The sequence below is a fragment of the Taurulus bubalis genome (assembly GCF_910589615.1).
Source record: "Taurulus bubalis genome assembly, chromosome: 3".
NCBI classification, from domain to species: Eukaryota; Metazoa; Chordata; class Actinopteri; order Perciformes; family Cottidae; genus Taurulus; species Taurulus bubalis.
The window spans coordinates 20049274-20069999 of NC_136591.1; the positions used below are offsets into that span (position 1 = coordinate 20049274).

Genomic DNA, 20726 nt, shown 5'->3' on the forward strand with positions numbered 1-20726 from the left:
AAACATTAATTTCTCTATTGGACCTAACAAATATACACAAACTAAACAGTCTTGGAACATCCGGCCCATTGCACCACTTTACGCTTCAATATTTTGGCATTTTTTTAAACAATTAACTGAGTCTTCACATACAGTACAGCCATAGTTTAGGAGATAATGGTTTTAAAAAAAATCTATGCAGTCACATAACATTTGATATGGTTAGCATTATTGAGTGACCCCCTCAAATATATACTCTGTATAGAAAGTAAATATATTCATGTACAGCTTTGTCAGTAAATCTTTTTTCATAAATCTTCATGAATCAAAGCATCACATATATATATATATACACATATACATATATATATATATATATATATATATATATATATATATATATATATATATATATACACACACACACACTTCTCCGTTCCATCAGAGGAGGTTGAACTGCACCGGTAGATAACTGACATGAATGATGAATTTACAGATTTTATAATGTGACCACTGGTCACGCCTTGCTTGTGTGTCAAGGCAGAGACCAGTAAGGGATCATTTGACCAGCAAAATAAAAAATATAAAACTTTAATTTTATGACATACTTAAAATGTATACAGTATAATAGCAGTCCATGGGCACGTAACGGACAGCACATCTCTGACGTTCCCCTTCAGCTTCTTGAGGGCCGACCAGCCATTTAAGTCCATCTCTGTACAAAGTGTGTGCCAAAAACAATCCAAAAGGTCTGATTCCAAAACGTTAGTTTTTGGCCATGACTGTGAAGACCCCTCATCCCATCCCACTCGAGTCTGAGCGGTGGCGTGGAGGGTGTGAAAATGAGTGTGCTTCATGCAGGTCAAAGGCTCTTAGACCAGAGTTGGCATGGCCGCTGGCGGTCCATTTGGGCAGTGTCTGACAGTCCTCCATCTTCCCTAGACAGTACTCTCCATCACCCAGTCGGCGCTGTCTATCGTGCCCTTGCTCCCCCCCGTGTCCCCCTCCTCCTCGCACTGCAGCAGCATGCCATTCACAGACAGGCTCCTCCTAGTCCATATGCTGCTGAGCCTGCGTGATTTGCTGCACAGCTGAGCGGCCCCGGCGCCTGTTATATCCCCCATGTCAAAGGACTGGCTCCTCTTTGGCTTGGAGTCTAGAGGCAGCATGAGGAGGCGGCTGAGGCTGGAGTCCAGCGTCCGGCCCAGCAGCGGCTCCCTGTCCGTGCGTGGCTTCCCCGCTGCCACGGCGCTACTGGCGGCCCCCGGGTCGCAGCCCTGCACCCCCCGCAGCTCCAGCGCGGTGAAGGCCCCGAGCAGGTGGTCCAGGTTGGACCGAGGCTTGGAGGAAGCCGACCTCCAAATGTTGGCGAGTGTGCTGTTGGGGCTGTACTGGCCCCCCGCTGTGGAGCCCGACGATGACGAGGAAGAGGTGAGGCTGCTTTGGAGGGAGCCACACTTGAACTCCACCACCTCGTCCTTCAGGGCCACTTTGACCTTGACCTTTGGCTCGGGCTGAGACAGCGGCATGAGAACTCCATTTTGCCCGATCCGCCCCCCATTGGTCTGAGAGTGAGTGTCACTGACGCTGGTCAGTTTGCCCGCCGGGGGTTCCGTGTCGGCAGCTTTGTAGCGCAGTATGAGGATGACGATGAAGACCAGCAGGGTGGCTACGATGATGCCCCCCACCACCAGGATCATGGTGCCTCCCAGCAGCTGGCTGGGCAGAGACTGGCACTGGGTGTAGTCGTCCTGGGTGAAGAAGTGGGTGCAGCCCACGACGTTGGTGGCCGTGAGCGTGGTGGCGGTGTCATCCCAGGCGGCCAGCACGCACAGATCGTAACGCGTCCCCGACACCAGATTCGTCACCAGGAAAGCTATGCTGGAGGCAGGGATCATCCTGAGCAAAGACGGGGAGAAAACAAGACCTGCAGGTTAATTACTCTCTTAACGTAAAGAGGTCTTCCTCTTCTAATATCTCTCTTAAAGACACAGAAGCAGCTCTGAAACCAAAGCACATGCGATAGATGATTGAACCATCAGCATCTGCACAGGGTACACATGTTATTTCAGCACATGGAGACTTAACTAACTGCCGCAGGAGGTAATGCAAGCTCTATCCACTGTACAATCTTTCATTAAAGGAGAGTCAGGATTTCTATTTACATTCCCTGGAGTTTCTCTCTCGACTGCTTAGTCTCTGCGGCCGCTGTTTTAACAGACAGCCAACAGTAATTGGCTTTATCTCTCATAGCCATCTGTCTTGCGGCCGTGAACAGAGGGTCCATTTGATATCGGAGCTTTGGAGCGGTGATGAATAAATAAGCAGACAGAGAGTGAAACACATTTTGTGTGTGTGTGTGTGTGTGTGTGTGTGTGTGTGTGTGTGTGTGTGTGTGTGTGTGTGTGTGTGTGAATCCAGCCGGAGCTCCAACTGCCCGAGGCGAGCTGCTCGGGGCCAGACAACCGGAGGTTGTACCGCTGCAGTTACACCTCACGCCTGCTGTTTAAATGATATCACTCGGCCGGGCCCAGACTCAGCTTCCCCCTGCAGGGATCCACACGCACATCAGTCACAATGAAGCTGCCCGTCTCACCTTTTGGCTGAATCATTGTCAGAACTCTGCCAGCGCTGTCCGCCCAGAAATCTACCTCTATTATAAATTGTTCATGATGTCTGTTTCATTTCTAAGAGGGACAGTTGTTTCTGTGTTCATTTCTGTAGGTTTATTAAAACTAGGCAGGATTATATTAACCCACTTTTTTTTTTCAGCCCTAGGGCAAAAAAAAAGCTTTAGGCTCATGATCAGGCTAGAAAAAACACTAATATAGGTAATTTTAAAGGAGACATTTTTTTTACAATTCATCACTAATAGAAAATATTTATCTGCTTGAATGTTTAAAAAAAAACACACTTCATATACTTTTACTGCACATACTATTTTTGCACTTGTGTGTCTTCTATGTAACCTTGCTTGCTACTGTGACAAACTAATTTCCTAATTTTTATTGCTGACTCGGACTGGGGACATCGTCGGGCGGTGGAAAGAGCACTTTGAGGAACTCCTAAACCCGGCCAACATGTCCCCCGGAGAGGGGGCAGCGCCGGAAGGCTTTGGGGTGGTTTCACCCATATCCCTGGCAGAGGTCGCTAAGGTAGTCAAAAAGCTCCTTGGTGGCAAGGCGCCAGGGGTGGATGAGATCCGCCCTGAGATGCTGAAAGCGCTGGACATTGTTGGGTTGTCTTGGTTGACACGCCTTTTCAGTGTCCCAACCAGTCTACATGTGCTTTGTAGACTTGGAGAAGGCTTTCGACCGGGTACCTCGGGGGTTTTTGTGGGGGGTGCTGCGGGAGTATGGGGTGCCGGACCCGTTGGCACGGGCCATCCGGTCTCTGTACGCCTGCAGTAGGAGCTGTGTTCATATCCTCGGTAATAAGTCAGACACGGTCCCGGTGGGTGTTGGCCTCCGCCAGGGCTGCCCTTTATCACCGGTCCTGTTCATGACCTTCATGGACAGAATATCTAGGTGCAGCCAGGGGGCGGAGAGGATCCGGTTCGGGAGTCTCGGGATCGCCTCTCTGCTGTTCGCGGATGATGTGGTCCTGTTTGCCTCCTCGGACCGTGACCTTCAGCATTCACTGGGGCGTTTTGCAGCCGAGTGTGAAGCGGCAGGGATGAGAGTTAGCACCTCCAAATCTGAGGCTATGGTGCTCTGCCGGAAACCGGTGGATTGTTGCTCCCTCCAGGTGGGGACAAACTGCCTACCCCAAGCGAAGGAGTTCAAGTATCTCGGGGTCTTGTTCACGAGTAAGGGGAAGGTGGAGCGGGAGATCGACAGGCGGATCGGTGCGGCTGCAGCAATAAAACAGGCGCTGTACCGGTCCGTCCTGGTGAAGAGGGAGCTGAGCCGGAAGGCGAAGCTCTCCATTTACTGGTCGGTCTACATTCCAACCCTCACCTATGGTCACAAACTCTGGGTCGTGACCGAAAGAACGAGATCTCGGATACAAGCGGCCGAAATGAGCTTCCTCCGTAGGGTGGCCGGGCTCAGCCTTAGAGATAAGGTAAGGAGCTCGGACATCAGGGGGCCTGCTGAACCTGCTGCCACCGCGACCTGACCCCGGATAAGCGACTGATAATGGATGGATGGATGGAATAAAGTATCTATCTATCTATCTATCTATCTATCCACAAATACCTGCCTTATATAATAGTATAAAAAAACATCTCATATTCTACAATATGGGCCTTTTAAGGCAGCGACGTTAAACATATTTTGTGGGTTAGTTGGGAAGTCTTTCAGCATTAAGATGCAGCACGCAGAGAGAGGTCTGAGCTGCAGGTTTCGGTCCCCGCATTGGTTTTTACTCATTGTGACTTGCTTGCAATTCATCTCACACTCTTCATCAAAAGGACGTTTTATCTGACATGCGACAAGGATCACAGATGAGTTCAACCTCAGTGTTTTGCCTCATCCCAATTAGTCACCACAGCTTGAACAAAAAAGAAGCTGCTTTCCAATAAAAAAGTTCCACTTGTCCAACTCGTGCGCCACAGTCCATTACACTATTATAATTGGCTGCCTGGGTTTTGGGAGCGAAATTATTTCGCCCAGTGATGCTTTTTGCTCCTGTGTCTGGGTCTAATTGATTCCAGGTTGTCTGCATATAGGCTGGCTAATTCATTTTAACTCATAGGAATACAGCCAAAGTCCACAGAAACCTATGCCAACGCTTATCATTGGGGGAGAAAAAAAAATGGAAAAAAAGTTCTTTCCCCTTCGGGCTGTGAAAGACAATTTGTGGAGTGGCCCGCTTATCTGCCGATGATGACGCGAGGCCGCCGCATTAATCAGAGTGAAAGCAGAGGCAGAAGGAGAGGAGATGGGCTTATACACTTCTTTGAGCTCCGCGAGAGATTTGTCAGTTACACTTACACTTTTAATATTCTCCATATTTTCTCAGCTGAGAAAAAAAGCTGACAAAACAAATAAATCGTGACTCCGGGCTGTTACTCTTTCCTGTCCCCAACCACTAATTCATGATTATTATTTTTTTTACAGCTGCAAAGAACGGCTGAATGTTTATTCATTATCCGGACTGATTTCTTCTTTTTTCTTCTTCTTTCCTTTGGACAAATACACACAAGGTCATGCCAAACACTCTTCTGCCCCATTGATTCAGCCTAAACATCCGGGCTGCTGCTGGTAACTTTGAGTATGCTTGTATAAGCAAAATCCCTAATGGCTTCTTACTGGCTGCTCCTCTCTCTTAAACCTCTGCAGCCGGCATTGTGTAGCATTAAATGGGCCGTGGCATCGCTCGGCGTCTGTGTCTATACCCTTGAATCTCTCCTGGTTGCAATAAAACATCCCCTCCGTCTAACTGTAATGGATGAATGCATTAGGAAGAGGAAGTTGGTGCTAAAAAAACGTCGCCACCTCAGGCCTGCGGTTTGTGTTAAAGGCTCTGCTTGCGATAACTCTGACAACACAGCAGAGCTCATGTAAACACTTTGCGTGTATCTGGCAATAAAGACAACCACAGACGTGAGCGCACAACAGCCAACATTCACTGGCTGTAGCGCAACTTCAAATGTATTTTGTTAAGTGGCTTTCAATTCTAAACTTCTCGATGGATCAAATAGCCAAAGTTGAATTTACAAACTGGAGAGCGACGCGGATGGCGTGAATACATGGAACCTGCGGCATTTGCTTTTTTCTGCACGAGTTAGCATTTTTTCTACTCAAACGAGAAGTTTCGTAGCTCCTAAAGTAATGTTATTATGGGAAGGATTGCCTTTGAGCAAGGCAATGGGGTTCAGATTCAGTAGCTCACATCACCTGTTGGAAAGAGAGATAGATACTACCAAATCCTACACACTGTGTCTTTAAAAATAAATTTAAAAAAGTTGAATCCAGTTGTATTCAAATATTTGACGTAGCACAGAATACTAGCTTATAAACAGTAACAATTTACTCAGGTATGACAAAGAAAAATACACTTAAATATCAAAGGTAATACTCATTAAGCAGAATTGCTCATTTCATAATTATTTGTTATCTTGTTTCATCTTTACATAGATAATCCTCATCTGCAATGCAACTGGAAACGAAAACTGTTAGATGAATGTAGTGGACTAAATAGTTTGACATTTCACTGATAGCATGGACATGCCCAAGTAAAGTAAAATTACCTCAAAGCGCAATGTATACTTAGTTACTTCCAACCTCTGGGCTCACAGGAACCCCAGATGGTCTAAAATTACCAAGAAGTCCTTTTCTTTTACTGTGCAGCAAATTATGCTAAGACGCCACCTGAGACTGTTGTGATTTGTTTACGACGTAAGAGTTTATTCTTGATCCTCTTACGCTTCTCTGACCCGACGCTCACAAACCAAAAATGACAAAAAAATCTCATTTGCTGCCAAAATTGAGGTTGTGGCCCTTTTTTTCTTCTTTTTATAAAACAAAAATGCGTTTCCTTGAAATCCATCCGCATACCATCCATCTCAAACTTTCTCATTGAAAACTCTATTATGAGGATTTTAGAATTTCTTCATCTATAAGACTTTGAACTTTGGTGAGTCAGCCCCTTAGCTGGAGAAAGATACCACATATTCCCAACCCCCATACACGCTCTTCAGACATAATAATGATAATAATAATAATACAAATAATAATAATTCATCTATCTATTGAAGTGGTGTATTTCTTACAGAAATCCTAAATTCATTAATTTCTTTGTTATGTTTCACCTTGTGCAGTTTAACCTGACGACATTAAATTTGCTTGAAAAAAGACAGTAGAGACCGCTATCATGACTTTTACAAAATGACTAAAATTAATTAATTGTCATCAGATTATTGCAATGAGGTGCGTGTCTAAAAGGGGCTTTAGAGAAGCGATCATGCACGTTCTCTTTCGTTTGACTGCACACTTAATCTTCTTTGCACAGTCTCATATATAATTACACAGTAAAGTAACACACTTACTTTATATGCAAATACTAAACGGCACATTTCATATTCATGCTATACATATGCTCGCTGTGTATTATCATGCTTTTATTGTTAAGATGTTTGTATTTTTAGCACTGTTCAATCCTGGGGAAACCGTTACTTTGACTTCCCTTTTGAGCCCTGAGTCCCCCCCGAGGGGAGGAGAAGCCCTTCTAGAGGCCTTAGTGAGGTCTGTTTAAGTAGTTGTATGAAGCCCAAATGAGTTCTATTACTTTCTTATTATATATAATTTTTTTCAGAAAAAAAAATCACTTTTATAACATATTTTGATCATAACTATGAACATCCAGCATGATATGAGCAAGATTTATATAACCTTTATGCCTAAACATGCTCGGATTGGGGAATGCTGGGTATTATTCTTTGCATGAATTACCGCTTAAGATGTGTGACGCATTCTAAGAAACCTCCCACGACCACGTAAGTCTTCAGTCGAAAAAGTCAAAGCGAGTAGGAAAGAAAAAACAGTCTGGCCGCATTTGGATTTTTCAGGTATTAATATACTACAGACAGGGATCTATCATGCTTTATTAGACTCCTACAAGCTCGTAGAGTTACAAAGAAGTGTCTTTTATTGAAATCTGACTTCTGTAAAGTGTACTTATTAACGATCTAGTGAAACGTTACGAATGCTGCCCCTTCATTTTTGGTCTTCTTTCAGTGATCTTAGCAATGTACTTGTGCTCTGTTCTGTGCAATGATTACAAAGGCTGGTTGTAATGCAGTAAATGAATTATCCTGATGATAAAAAACTATTTCATCTCTTGTTCTGGAGCTTTCAACCATATCACAGTTTTCATCAGCAGATCGTACGTTTCCTCATACAATGCTTTGTGTATCTTATATGAAATGTGTTCTTCTACAAATACCCTGCTCCATGATCTATGAGTAAAATAAGTACATTTGTACATTAAAAAACAATGTTTTCTGTGTTTTAGTTAAGAAGTTACGAAACAAAAGTATGGTAAAATAAGTCAAGGCTTTGGTTTCAGGTGGGACACAGCGTACTCCTGGGTGAAAGTCCTTAGCTAGTTTAACCCGTCAGACCTCCTCCCTTTATCACTCTTTACACAAAGTCACCTGACTTCCTTGACGGAAATCCTGGACACCCTGATTCTGACTGTGGGCTATTTAGAAATGGCGGCACAAAACATTTTACAGAGAGGATTCTTGGAACGTAATTGTAATAAAAGGGGCTGGGATTTGACAATGTGGTCACTTTACATTGAAGATAGACACATTGTCAGAGTCCATCCAGTGAAAGCGCTGCTAGTTTAAATATTTTCTCTCTCACATAAAAAATAGAAATGCTCAAAACACATTCCTTTATATTTATTGCTGCTTGCTGAAGAACACACGCCAGTAGGATCTTTCTCTTGAAACGGCTCCCACAGGAACCTTGACATTTCAAAATAAGCTTGTTTGGTCCTGTTGTTGCTAGGGCTGTGATCAATACCCCGCAGTAGAGAAGCCATGAATCCAACCGGCTCCTGTGTGGCTACGTTTGAGGCTCCCAATGACATCATCCTCCACACGCAAAACTTGTCATTTCACTTTTCTACCGATGATATTCATCTACAACTAAACTTAGAATACAAACCACCACAGAGCCGCTGCATATTTTATAAATATGAAATATTTACACAACTGTATGAGATATGTACTACTGCCCAGAGGTGTCAAAAGTATTCACATTCATTACTCAAGTAGAAGTATAGATACTAGGGTTTAAAAATACTTAAAAATACCTTTAAGGGGATTTTTTTTTTCCATTAAGGACAAACTTTTCAGCCGCGTCTCAGGGGCCTATAGTGCACTACCCCACCTCCCCCCAAAACAATAATTTTTATGATTTTAAAGGCCATAATGACTATAATGTTTTAAAATGTTATGTTTAAAAATGTGGGATGCCCTAGGCTACCCGTTTCAACTGCATATATGCCCATTTAAAATGATCACATTTTATTACAATGCAAATACATTAAAGTACCATATGTGTACTGAGCATTAACATGCGTTTCATGGAGCGGAAGACATGATAACTAGTTGCCTATAAGTATTGTAATAGTGCAAAATAGGCGGCGGCAGCGACTCCGACACAAACACTTAAAGCTGTGGTTCTCAAACTTTTTCTGTAAATAACATAATTGTGTGACTCATCTGTGCTTTTATAAATAACAGAATAAAGAAAATTGCAATCACTTTCAAGTAAATCAGATTGCCCCATCAGACAATGTTTTGTGTAAGTTTTATCTGTGCAAAAAATTACTATTTAGTTACTACTAAATAGCTCATTGTGGAAAACAATAAGCTTTTAATTTTTTTTGCCAAACAAAACGGAATGAGTGCAGATATGTGAGCCATCACGTTGTATCAGTATTAGTGGCTGCAGTGAGCTGCTTTCCTCTACACATATGTTATAAACAGGGTTGTAGATTTGATACAGCTCTCAATTCATGCTCAATATTGAGCTTAGATCTGTTTTTTTATTTTGAGAAACGCAACAGCAGGAAAAGACGAGGTCACGGAGCTCACAGCGTCACGTCAAATCGCGCATGCGCAAGTGTAAACTGTTAACGGCGTACCGTAACCATTTACCCGAAAGTACAGGCATTTGTCCATGTATTTATTAATGACTTAGTTTTATATCCGTGTACTTTATACTTTTGTAATATGTGAAGCCAGCAGCTCATTGTTGGTAGAAGACACGAGCACTTTGGCTCGTTTCACCTGGAGCAGGAGAGCTGCTCCGGGTTCGGAGAGCTGCTCCGGTGCGAGGAGAACTCCGGTTGCTCCTCACAGGAGAGCTGCTGTTGCCATCTTCACCCTGGAAGCGTTTAAAACGCAGATATAGCGGTCTACTTTTCACGCGACATATTTTTCAACACTCTCTGTCCGCTGGTGTGTGTGCTCAGTGCTCACCTGTGTGCGCGCGCACGTATCTGTGGGCAACGGGGCGGAGAGGTTTTGTGTGTGTGTTTTTGAACGATGATATTTGCGTGAAAATGTAAGGAGTAGAAGTAAAAAGTCGTCTGAAAAATAAATACTCCTGTAAAGTATAGATACCCAAAATTTCTACTTAAGTAAAGTAACGAAGTATTTGTACTTCGTTACTTGACACCTCTGCTACTGCCTACACGATATCCACTGATATATCAGAGGAGGACGGTCGATAGAGGCAGAGGAGGTTGCTCTTCCTCTATTTTTGAGAGGATAACGGGAGATAAAAAAGAAAAAAATATTTTTCTCTCTTCTTTGAAAAAACAACATTGTACCTTTTAAAAAACAATCACCCCTCGGGGAGGAAACTAAGCGATTGTTATAGACAACTGTAAATCCTAGGTTGTTTTATGATTTAAAAACAAAAATAAAAGCCCAAAACTGCTGTATTTGTATGTATTGAACACCATAAGCAATATACAAGTGAAATATGTGGTTTGGTAGATGAGAAAATTCAAATAGCATTAAAATAGCCCAAATGGGTCCAAATGGGCCCTCATGAGACCTTGCCTGAATTTTCTCTGTACTAAACCCTCTCTAACTTTGTTCTGCTTCACTTTATCAAAGTCGACCTTTGCAGAGATAATGTTCACATATTGTGCTATGATTTGGGGGAAGTTTAAACCTCACAACTGCATCATTTCAAAGAAATAGTCATCCTGAAAGTTTTTTTTTTTCAAGGCGGACCTGACACCTTTTTATTTTTGCTGTGTGTTATCTTCATTTACTCATAGCCAGTAACATATATACTGATATTTACACATCTGAACACAATCTCACATGTGTAGCCTTTTATTATAACACCAAAAGTATTCAAATAGCCCAGTGGTTGCAGAGATACACGCTTTTTAGTTTGGGTATGTAATCTTCGACCAGAGGCCTAAAAGGTTTTGCTCTCTACACAAACTTTTTTTCCCAGCATTCAACTGAAGCCCGCTTACATGTAATTGGTCAATAAAACAAGGAGTTCAAACAGAAACCAGACCGCTTCAGATACCAAAACCTTGTCCCCCTACCCTAAAGATTAAATGCACAATTTGTTCAAAAATATAAACTTTCTGCGAACTTGTCTCATGTCCTTTGCCTGCTGCCAGGAAATTACGTCATTAGGATTTGACTTACAACAGCTGTCTTTTCCATTAGTTCTGTGTAGCTTGGAACATATTTATACATATAGTGTATGCCATTTAAATATTTACATAACATGAATAATGTATATAATATAATCTTTCCAAATTATTACATATTTACATTTTTCCAGATTAAAATGCAAGAACTGAAACAATATGAAGACTGAATATAATGAATTACGTGACTATTTGCCAGAGTTGTATGACATGATTAAATACAGGTCTGGAATAACACTATTCCTGCAATTTTATTTGGCTAAAAAATATGCTTCATAATGAAGGAGAATATTGCAACAAAGGGGGGAGGGGGTCACAACCCCAAGGCTACAGCTCTAAATATCTTGCTTTCCACAGTTTTGAGGAGAGATTTATATGGCATTAAGTAATTGGATTTTTTTCTGGCTCGTTTCACATTTGTTTTAGAGGCTGTGGCGGTGGAATACAAGCCTCATCTAATACGGTTTCATCCCCATCAGCTTGTGCTGGATCGAAACAGACCCTCATGAAGCCTCCTAAGCTCAGAAATTGCCCTCCTGGTTCTGGACTGCCGAGCATAACCAAGCCCAGTATAGCCCAGTACAGCCCAGCTCTGTGCTTAGTGAGGGAGACATCACATGATGAAAAGGTGAGGGGGAAGGGAAAAGAGTGTTTTTTTTTATATATATACACTCGCACACACTGATTCCAAAGTCTTGTCGTGTGACTGCAGCCTGCAGCATTGTTCAATGTAAAAGCAAAATGCATCCATCTTTGTTTAAGACCAGTTGCTTTTCCAAAACACAACATTTTGTATATATAGTTTTGTGCTGTAGTTTTTGCTTGTTCTCATTTTTCAGTAATGATGATGTACTGATGCTGCGTTCCAGAGAGAACTTGTACGTCAGCATTTTAGTTGAAATGTCCAAATTCTGACCTCCAAGCTTTCCAGGTGCACAATACTAAACATAAAAAAAAAACATGGCTGACCACGAGAAACTTTCTTTGGCAAGCGGAGAGACAATTTAACTTTCAGCAGTGCAGCCTACACTTTTTTCAGGCATTTTTACCCAAATAACTTTGGTGCAGAGGAGGTAACTTTTAGAGACTGTTTACTGAAACCAGCTACCTACTATATGATGGTATGAATCACTTTAATTAAATCCAGAAAATAGGCCTACATTGCTTTTTAGTTCCCATTCACAATGTGCATTGTTCTTTTCTTTTAGAATTGCAAGTTGTCTGGAACTCAGCCTAAGTGCTTTAGATACATTTAACTGTTAATTTAAAAATTGTGATTTCAAAACAGACCGAAAGCCGTTTAAGGCAGTTTCCAAAACAAATTATGTCAATGACTTTAAATTTAGATGAACATTATACATTATTACTATTATAGCTGAATAAACTGATTGTTTTGGCCACTTGGGAGGCAGCTGACCAAGCAATAAACACAGTATCTGATATATTCTCATTTTAAGTTGTAGTGACAAATGTTTTAGCAAACTATTACTTATTCATACATCCAGCAGACACACAATGATCTCTCACTAGGAGCTGGGTTTCTGGCCACATTATGCATCATCCAATAACCATTCTGTGTTTATATCTGATTTGTTCTACACCCCAACTCCTTGACTTGGCAAAAGCTGTGCAGCACTTCAAGATTGTTTTCAAAGAATATGCAAGTGTTTACCTGTAAATTAGAACCTCATCATCGGAGCAGTTGTACTGGAGCTGGTACATCTTCACTTTGGGGGACGATTTGCTCACCGTCCACTTGACCAACGCTGAAACAGCCGTCACTTCAGAGGCGGTCACGATCCTCTCTGGTTGGCTCTTGGGAGCGCCTTTGCTGATCCTGGTGGTCCCGGTGATATCGGAGAGGCGTGACTTCGGTGCTGCTGGCTGCCCGGTGCCATTGCTGAGGTGGGGGAGCTGAACGATGGACACCTCCACGGAGGCGGTGGACTCCCCGGCCACGTTGGCGGCAATGCAGGTGAAGGTGCCGTAGTCCTTGGAGGTGGTGATGGTGATGCTTAGGGTTCCATTTTTGTACACTGTGGTCCGGGAGGAGTTGCCAAGCAGCCGATCTTCAGGGGAGATCCAGTGGATGGTGGGGGAAGGGTCTCCGGTTGCTTCGCACCTGAGGCCCGCTGTCTGGCCCTCCAAGACCAGCATCCTGTGGGTGTGCTGAGTAATGAGGGGTGGCTGACACAAAAACTCCTCCTCCTTCACATTCCAAAAGTAACGACCCTTCAGGGCAGGAGGGGAGGCGCACGTTTCCAGGTCGTCGTCTCTCTCGAGCCTCCTCAGCCACAGCATTTCACAATTGCAGTGCAATGGGTTCCCGCCGAGACTCAGAGACAGTTGGGGTGCATAGGGTGTAGTCAGCATCATTGAGTCCTGAGCGCGTGCAAAGATGGGGTCTGGGGGTAGCTTCTGCAAGCGATTCGAGGTCAGGTCCAATCTCGCCAGCCTGTCCAGGTCAACGAAGGTGCCCTCTGGAATAAAGTCCAACAGGTTGTGGTCCAGACTAAGCTGGTGCAGATTAACCATCTGGCGGACAGAGTGCCAGGGCAGAGATATCAGGTTGTTGTAGGAGAGATCCACATCCTCCAAGGAAGGTGCCAAGTCCTCGAAGGCCTTGTCATGGATGCGCCCAAGTTGGTTGTTGTTAACGATGAGGTGCTGCAGATTGACCATGCCTCGCAGGTCATCAGGGCCGAGCTCGATCAAGCGGTTGTTGTCCAGATGAAGTGAGCGCAGTGTTTCCAAGTCGGCAAAAGAGAAGGGCTGAATGTAGCTAATGGTGTTCCTGGAGAGGGTCAGGTCCACCAGGTCTGTCATATTGGCAAAGTCCTGCTGTGTAATGCGGAGGATGTAGTTGCCTCCCAGTCGGAGCTCCACCGTGCTGCGGTCAATGTCCAGAGGCACAAAAAGAAGGCCTTTGGAGGGACACAATGTCCCGAGGGATTCCGACAGATTCTGGCAGACACAGTACTTTGGACATGCATAGGTGGTCATCACTGTGGTTCCCAGGACCAGCAGGCAGTAGATGATGTGGTCCATGGTAGAGTCATACATGGGAACCTGTGTGAGAAACAGAAAAATAAAGACGGATGAGTTCAGAGTGACATTATCGTAACTTTCATCTGCATCATCAATTCAACAGGGCCCCTCTGAAAGACCATAGAGACAATCACAAACAGGGTTAAAAGATCTGAGATGCAACTACAGGCCCAACTACGCCGAACCGGAAATATTAAAATCTTGTATAATTTTGTGTGTTAAAACGGGATTATTTTAAATGGCTGTCTGCCTCATTTGAAATTGTTATCTGGTCCCAACAGGAATCATTAAACGTTAATCTTATCTTACAAGTTCAGCAGAGTAGAACTCGAGAGCTAAACCTGAAACTAAACATTTGACTTGTGTTTGACTCAGGTCTCTGTATTCCAAGATGTTTGAGTTTCTGCTGTCCTGATATCAATTTTGAGGTCTTTTCCACCACTGAGGAACGCTACATGTGACCCAGCGCCCAGCGAGCTACAGCCAATGAGAACGCAGGAAACCAGACAGAGGAACTTTACTGTACGTATGTTGCTCCGAGGTTGTTTTTGCACCCAGAGGAAAATTGATAAATAATAAAGCTCCACTGTATTTTTGTCAAGACCAGCACTGCGTCGCATTCAAGCTCTAAGATTGGCCCAGATGTCCATGCGTGCTGGGATCAAGGTAGCCTTTTTGGTTCAGTTCCTATGCCCTGACCAACGGGCTATCCTTACCCCTACTACTTGTGGTCAAAGACTAACATTAACCGATCGTCTCAACCAGCTACGCAGGGTAGGTCTTGCCAAGAAATACAATGACGCAGCTAAGACATAAGGAAACTATTTGAACAACATATGAGCGAACAACATCAGCATGCATGATTTTGGCCACAGACATGGTATTTTGTCATTTCCTGTGTAACTTCACGCATTTGTTTCCCTGACACATTTGGAGACCAGACATCTGGGTCACGTCTACCGATTATAAGGCAGCGAGTTGTGTTGTGTGAACAGTGCAGAGATCTAGCAACTTTGAAGGTTGTGTGCCTGAATTAACTTCCAATTGAGAACAATCTTGCTAATGCAATAGAAATAGCAATTTCCCTTTCAAGAAATCACATATTCATGGGCAGCAATAAAGGGACAATAACCACATGCGTTACCACAGGATGTATTAAGCCTCAAGATGAGGACATTTTTATTCAAAACAATATCTATTCAACCGTCAATTGCATACAGTTCTTGTTTGTCTTGTACAGTTTGTTCCACAATGTAGCCTTTCAGTTATCCCAACCCGGGGAGTCTGAAACAGCCTCAACTATCTGGGACGTCATGTGACCCAGATCCTTTTCTCTGGGTGGATAGATCAATCAGGTGTTGATAATTCTGCATGTGGTGATAAGCAGTCTTTTTATGAGACAGTCATAAATTTACATATCTCAGTAGTCAGATGAATTAGGACCATTCCAGCCTAATACACTTGATGCAGTGTCCCCCCTCGTTATCCCACTTTTACTGCAGCGACAACAACACACCTGCAGTTTTATTGATGCATTTTTTTTTTTACATAATCTTTTTGACTCACAATGTAATGACTCAGATTTACACATCATTTTATGGAGAGTCGTTATTCAATTTTATTATTCAGGACAAAGATGCAGATATAGAGCATGAGAAAAAAATAAAATAAAACAGCATGCTTTCCAACTGAGATTATCCCTTTTTTCCTTGCTGGCTCACACCCACACATGAATGCACACACACACTCTTTCAGATGGCTGCACACACCCACACTCAAATGTCCGAAGACATGCCAACATGAACTATATCAATGCTATCAACCTTAACGGAACGCTAGGTTCTCTGAAAAGCATCACCTGCTTGGTGTGATAAGAGGAGCTAATGGTCGTGATGCTGCAGCTAAAAAGATCAGTGTGACAGACTGAGGGATGGATTGAAGAAAAGTTTCAGTTAACGGATGATTTACAAAATATAATGGCGATTTGAACGAAGTTCTGTGTGTATTTTCAAGCACGAATCGACAGTGTTTTAAAAAAACAACAACACACTGATGCAAAATAAATCCTGTTGAACTGAATAAACATCTTGTTTACCATGTTATCAACTGAGCAAACTGCATCTGTGGAAAACCATGAGGTTCCCAAAAAACATCCCAGTTTATTATTACCCCGTATCCATGATCATGTAATCTTTGGCAGAAACTGCACTTTTATTTATCTGGCCAAATGGAAATACTATGTCACCCAGGAGAGCCCTGTTCGTATGTATTCATTACGGAACTATACTTCAGTAAAAGCACAATCTTCTTCTTATTAACCTAACTAAGTACTCTTGTTGCCTAAACCTAAATAATTAGTTTTTCTGTGAATAATTGAGGTTTATTTTGAAGAGGATGCATGCATGTAACAAGCGAAAAACCAAACGTGTTGCTGGAATTGCGTTGGGAAAAAAAAGTGAGGATATCAAACAAACCATTGCATGAGGATATGTTAAATCTTGTTCTAAAAATGAAATGCATGGCTTCCGGTGCACCATAACAGATAATCTACCAAACTCTTCATATGGAACAAGAATCAGCAGATGCTATTACTTTAAATCAATATTAGATGAACAGAGTAAAATGTAGCATAACATTTTTTTTAAACCCGGCACAGATTACTGCCATACCTAAGAACCCCAAAGCGCCTGAAACGGTTCCCATACTTCATGTGCTATTGATTGGTTATTTTGCCCCAAAACTTCAAACCTAGAATACGACACATTGCAAATGACCTGCAAAGTCCTTCAGAATGTGCTCTCGGGGACTGGGGAGCACAAATAGAAGCGTTCCATCACAGAGAGCGGAGCAGCGCACCGAGGAGGAGTGTTTAGTAAATCATCCGGTCAAAGTCAAGGGCGCTCTGCGGAGGATGGATCGGTGCAGAGGTCAGGGAGTCAGATCTCTCTCCTGACAAGCCGAGCATGGCGGCCGCCGCGCAGGTGCCTCCCTCCTAAGTGGAACACAGCCTGGACGGCGGTGATCAACAAAGACCTTGGTGTGAACACTCATCACAGCTCCTGACAGATGCCGCTGGACCTCAGGGCTGACCAGGCTGAAGCCTTTCACGCCCGGTCTGGCCCCGGAGGTGGACGGGGACCGGAACGCTTATCTCAACACAGGCATGCCAACACGGGTCACATACAGATAGACTCGGAAATATGGGTCTCAGAAAATATCAATGCTACTTCCACACCGCTGTGAAAGATTTAGGTGTGTATTGGATTTCATCCAAAAAACATTCGCAGCTTTCACCGACTGCGTTGTGCAAGCTGAAACTTCAATTCAGCACAAACTCCAGAGGGTACATGGAGTTTGCACGGGCAGCAGCTGAGTTTGAATGGCAAAAGAGAAATATACAGAACCACATTGTGTCTCCTGACAGCACACTGCAGCAGTAAATGCAAAATTCATATAAAAGAAGAACAAAAAAGAAGAAGTAAAATGTAAACCTCACAGCACTGGATCCCAGTGCACCTACACCGGCTGGTTGAACCGTTACCAGCACATCAATATGGGCAGTCAAAACCCTGTGCTAGGGGAGTTGCAAAAGACCAGTTTCTATCTCTCCTGCTGTAGTATCAGAACAGAGCATTTTTACATAGTAAACTTTGTATTGGTATCAAAGTCTGCATTGCGATAACGCTGCAGAAATGAAGAATTCCATTCAAAGTTGGAGGATGTCAGAAATATTCAGTTAGTAGATTGTATCTATGTCTTTATGCTTCTCAAAAAGTTCAGCTCAGAGAAACTCAGCGCTCATCTTTGCAGAATGTAGACCTAAAAGCTAGACCATTCCCATTTATTTCATATTGCTCAACAGCCAGCTTTCACTTTTTCATTTTACCTCTCAGAAATGTGCTTCGTTGCGCCTGTGAGAAAACCAACAGTGATGTCAAGGGCCTGGACATTAGGTGAGAAGCTTAACCACAGGAAGTCAGCAAAGAATAGATTTTCAGTTACTCGTTGTCAACTGAGCCGCACTGCGCCTATTATCAGACGTGAAAATCTTAAAAAAAAAGTTTAACGCTTCCTTAATTATCTCCGGAACCACAGCGTTGTTTAACTTCATTTAAAGTTCTACAATACCGCAACCCTTGTGAGAATATATATATATATATATATATATATATATATATAATTTGAAAAATAATTAAAGTAACCGTTAAGTCTGAGTACTTACGACCCTACGTCAGCTTGCCGCGGCGGCCAAAACGGTTTCACAAGATCCTTCATAAGTACTCCTTACAACGTTGGATGTCCATAGCCTTATAAACCCCCTATAAGTACCTGAACGACAAAAAAATGGCAAAAGTCTTTTTTTCTTTGCTCCCTCTGCACATTTCTGTGTCCTGTGCTCTTCGTGTAGCCCCCACCTTTGTAAAAACATGTCACAGCGCAAGAGGGAAGGCTTATGCTAATTTAAAGATCCAGAAGCCCTCGATGAGAGAAGGCTTTTTTTAAACTAAAAATAGGTGCCAACACCCCTAAACTTTGTTTTCCTGTAAGATTTCCTTGCAGATTACGATTATTTAGGTCATAATCTTTTCAAAAAGGTGTTTTATTAGTATGTGGGATGTTGGTAAGGGTCTGAAACATGGAGGTGGTACAAGTCGACAACCGCTCCAAACCGCTCCAAAAGACATGTTTGAGAAATCTTGCTTAGATCATGCTGGATGTTCATAGTTATGATCAAAATATGGTAAAAAAGGGCACAAAAAAAATGGCACAAAAACAAAAAATTGTGTAAAATAATAGAAGTAATATAACGCAATGGGGTTCATACGACTACTTGAACACGGAGAACAAAAGTACTGAAGTAAAAAAGCACCATAAATGAGCCTGTTGGAGTTGATGTTAAAAGTGTCCTATTAAGTTTTCTTAATACGTACGTTTTCACATTAAGAAAAAATGTTCACCAAAACGCAGTGTGCGTCTCTACGAGCCTCTGTGTCCTTACATTGCTAGAACAAGAATGCTCCTCATTAGCAAACAGCTGGTGGTGGGAGGCTTCCCAGCATGCCCCCTTTCCCTCTGACTCTCAGGTTGGTATTTGTAAGTTTTCTTGTAGGAGCATGACTTGAATTAACTCCAAGGATCAAATAAGTTAAGTCCATTTTACATAATTTCATATATATATATATATATATATATATATATATATATATGATAAAATAAGACAATTCGTTATTAGTCCAGCAGTGTGGAAATTGCAGGATTACAGTACCAAGAGATAGTAGTAAAATAATTATATATATATATATATATATATATATATATATATATATATATATATATATATATATATATATGTATATGTAGTTTCATCCAAAACATACTTGATATTGCAATTTGCAAATCTTTTATATGTAAATTGTTGAAACTGCATTGACAAATTGCTCGTCATGTGTGAACTTTCCTGCATTTGTGTGTGAATTGATGAGAATAAACATTATGCACAGGGAGAGAACTGGGAACCGTGGAACGAGGTCAGCTAGCTTTAGCGAAATGGTCCCGAACGTTTTACTTGGAGCTCACACAATCTCACAAGTCTGTAAAGATTCCCAAAAGAATCCACAGAAAAGGGATACAGCATCTGGATTGGAGGCTCCGTCCACCATGTTGAAGGAAAGACACAAATCACATGAACAAATAGCTAAGCTAATGATAGCATTAGCCAATTGTTCGCTAATTCTGCCGGGTAAAAACAAAACCTCTAATACACTTAGTGAAGCTGTTGGGTACTTTGAAAATAAATACATTGTAACAATGAACATTCCAGATAACACACATTTCCTCTTTTAGGTGCTTGGTGTGTGGCAGGAAAGTCTAAAATACTAAAGTAAGTCAGTTTGTCCGCCCTCCCTCACCTTACAGAAATCAATGTATTGCTTGTTGCTACAGCACGTGAATGTGACACGATCGTGCACGGACGTAGTGAGATTTCGTGACGGTTGGTTGCAGAACCGGAGACTACAGACCAACAATTTGTTCTGTACTAACCTGCCGAAGTTCAAGAGGGTTTCAAAGAGGTTGCGAAACACTTTCATTGACTTTACTTTCACACGTTTCGTCGTATTCTGCTGCAACAAAGATTTTGCACCGGGGAAGGGTTCAGCTCAGATGTGACAATCAGACTTATCACGTCCGTGGGATTTGGGTGTAAGTCTGCGTGTTTTGAAATGTTTGTCTGCGGCGGAGCAGCTCGAGGAGCAGGATCAGGGCCCTGATATTTAATCTAATCTCGGAGACATGGCGGACTAGCTGCTATTAGCATTCTGCCACTGTTGGGTTTTTGTGAACAGCTCTAAGTAGCATCGTCTTTAGAGGGCTGCCGCGTCTGCAAGATGTTACAATGAGTTTGCACTTTAGCGGATGAATGCAGAGCGCGGAGCTTAATCGAGACGGTTAAAGTTGAGACCCGCGGAGAGGAGCTGCAGTTCAGGGGGCTGCAGGCAGAGGTTTAGAGAGAGAGAGACGAGATATGGAAAGAATGACAGGTATGATGGGTT

At 42.7% G+C, this 20726-nt stretch overlaps 1 protein-coding gene across 1 annotated transcript; it reads right to left on the minus strand.

Moving 5' to 3' along the window:
- Positions 1–917: 917 nt before the first annotated feature.
- Positions 918–14190, minus strand: lrfn2b (leucine rich repeat and fibronectin type III domain containing 2b; the record flags this gene model as incomplete). Its single annotated transcript, XM_079215628.1, has 2 exons — positions 918–1878; positions 12800–14190. 2 exons carry the CDS (start codon positions 14188–14190, stop codon positions 918–920), a joined length of 2352 nt encoding a protein of 783 aa, XP_079071754.1.
- Between the last annotated feature and the right edge of the window lie 6536 nt (positions 14191–20726).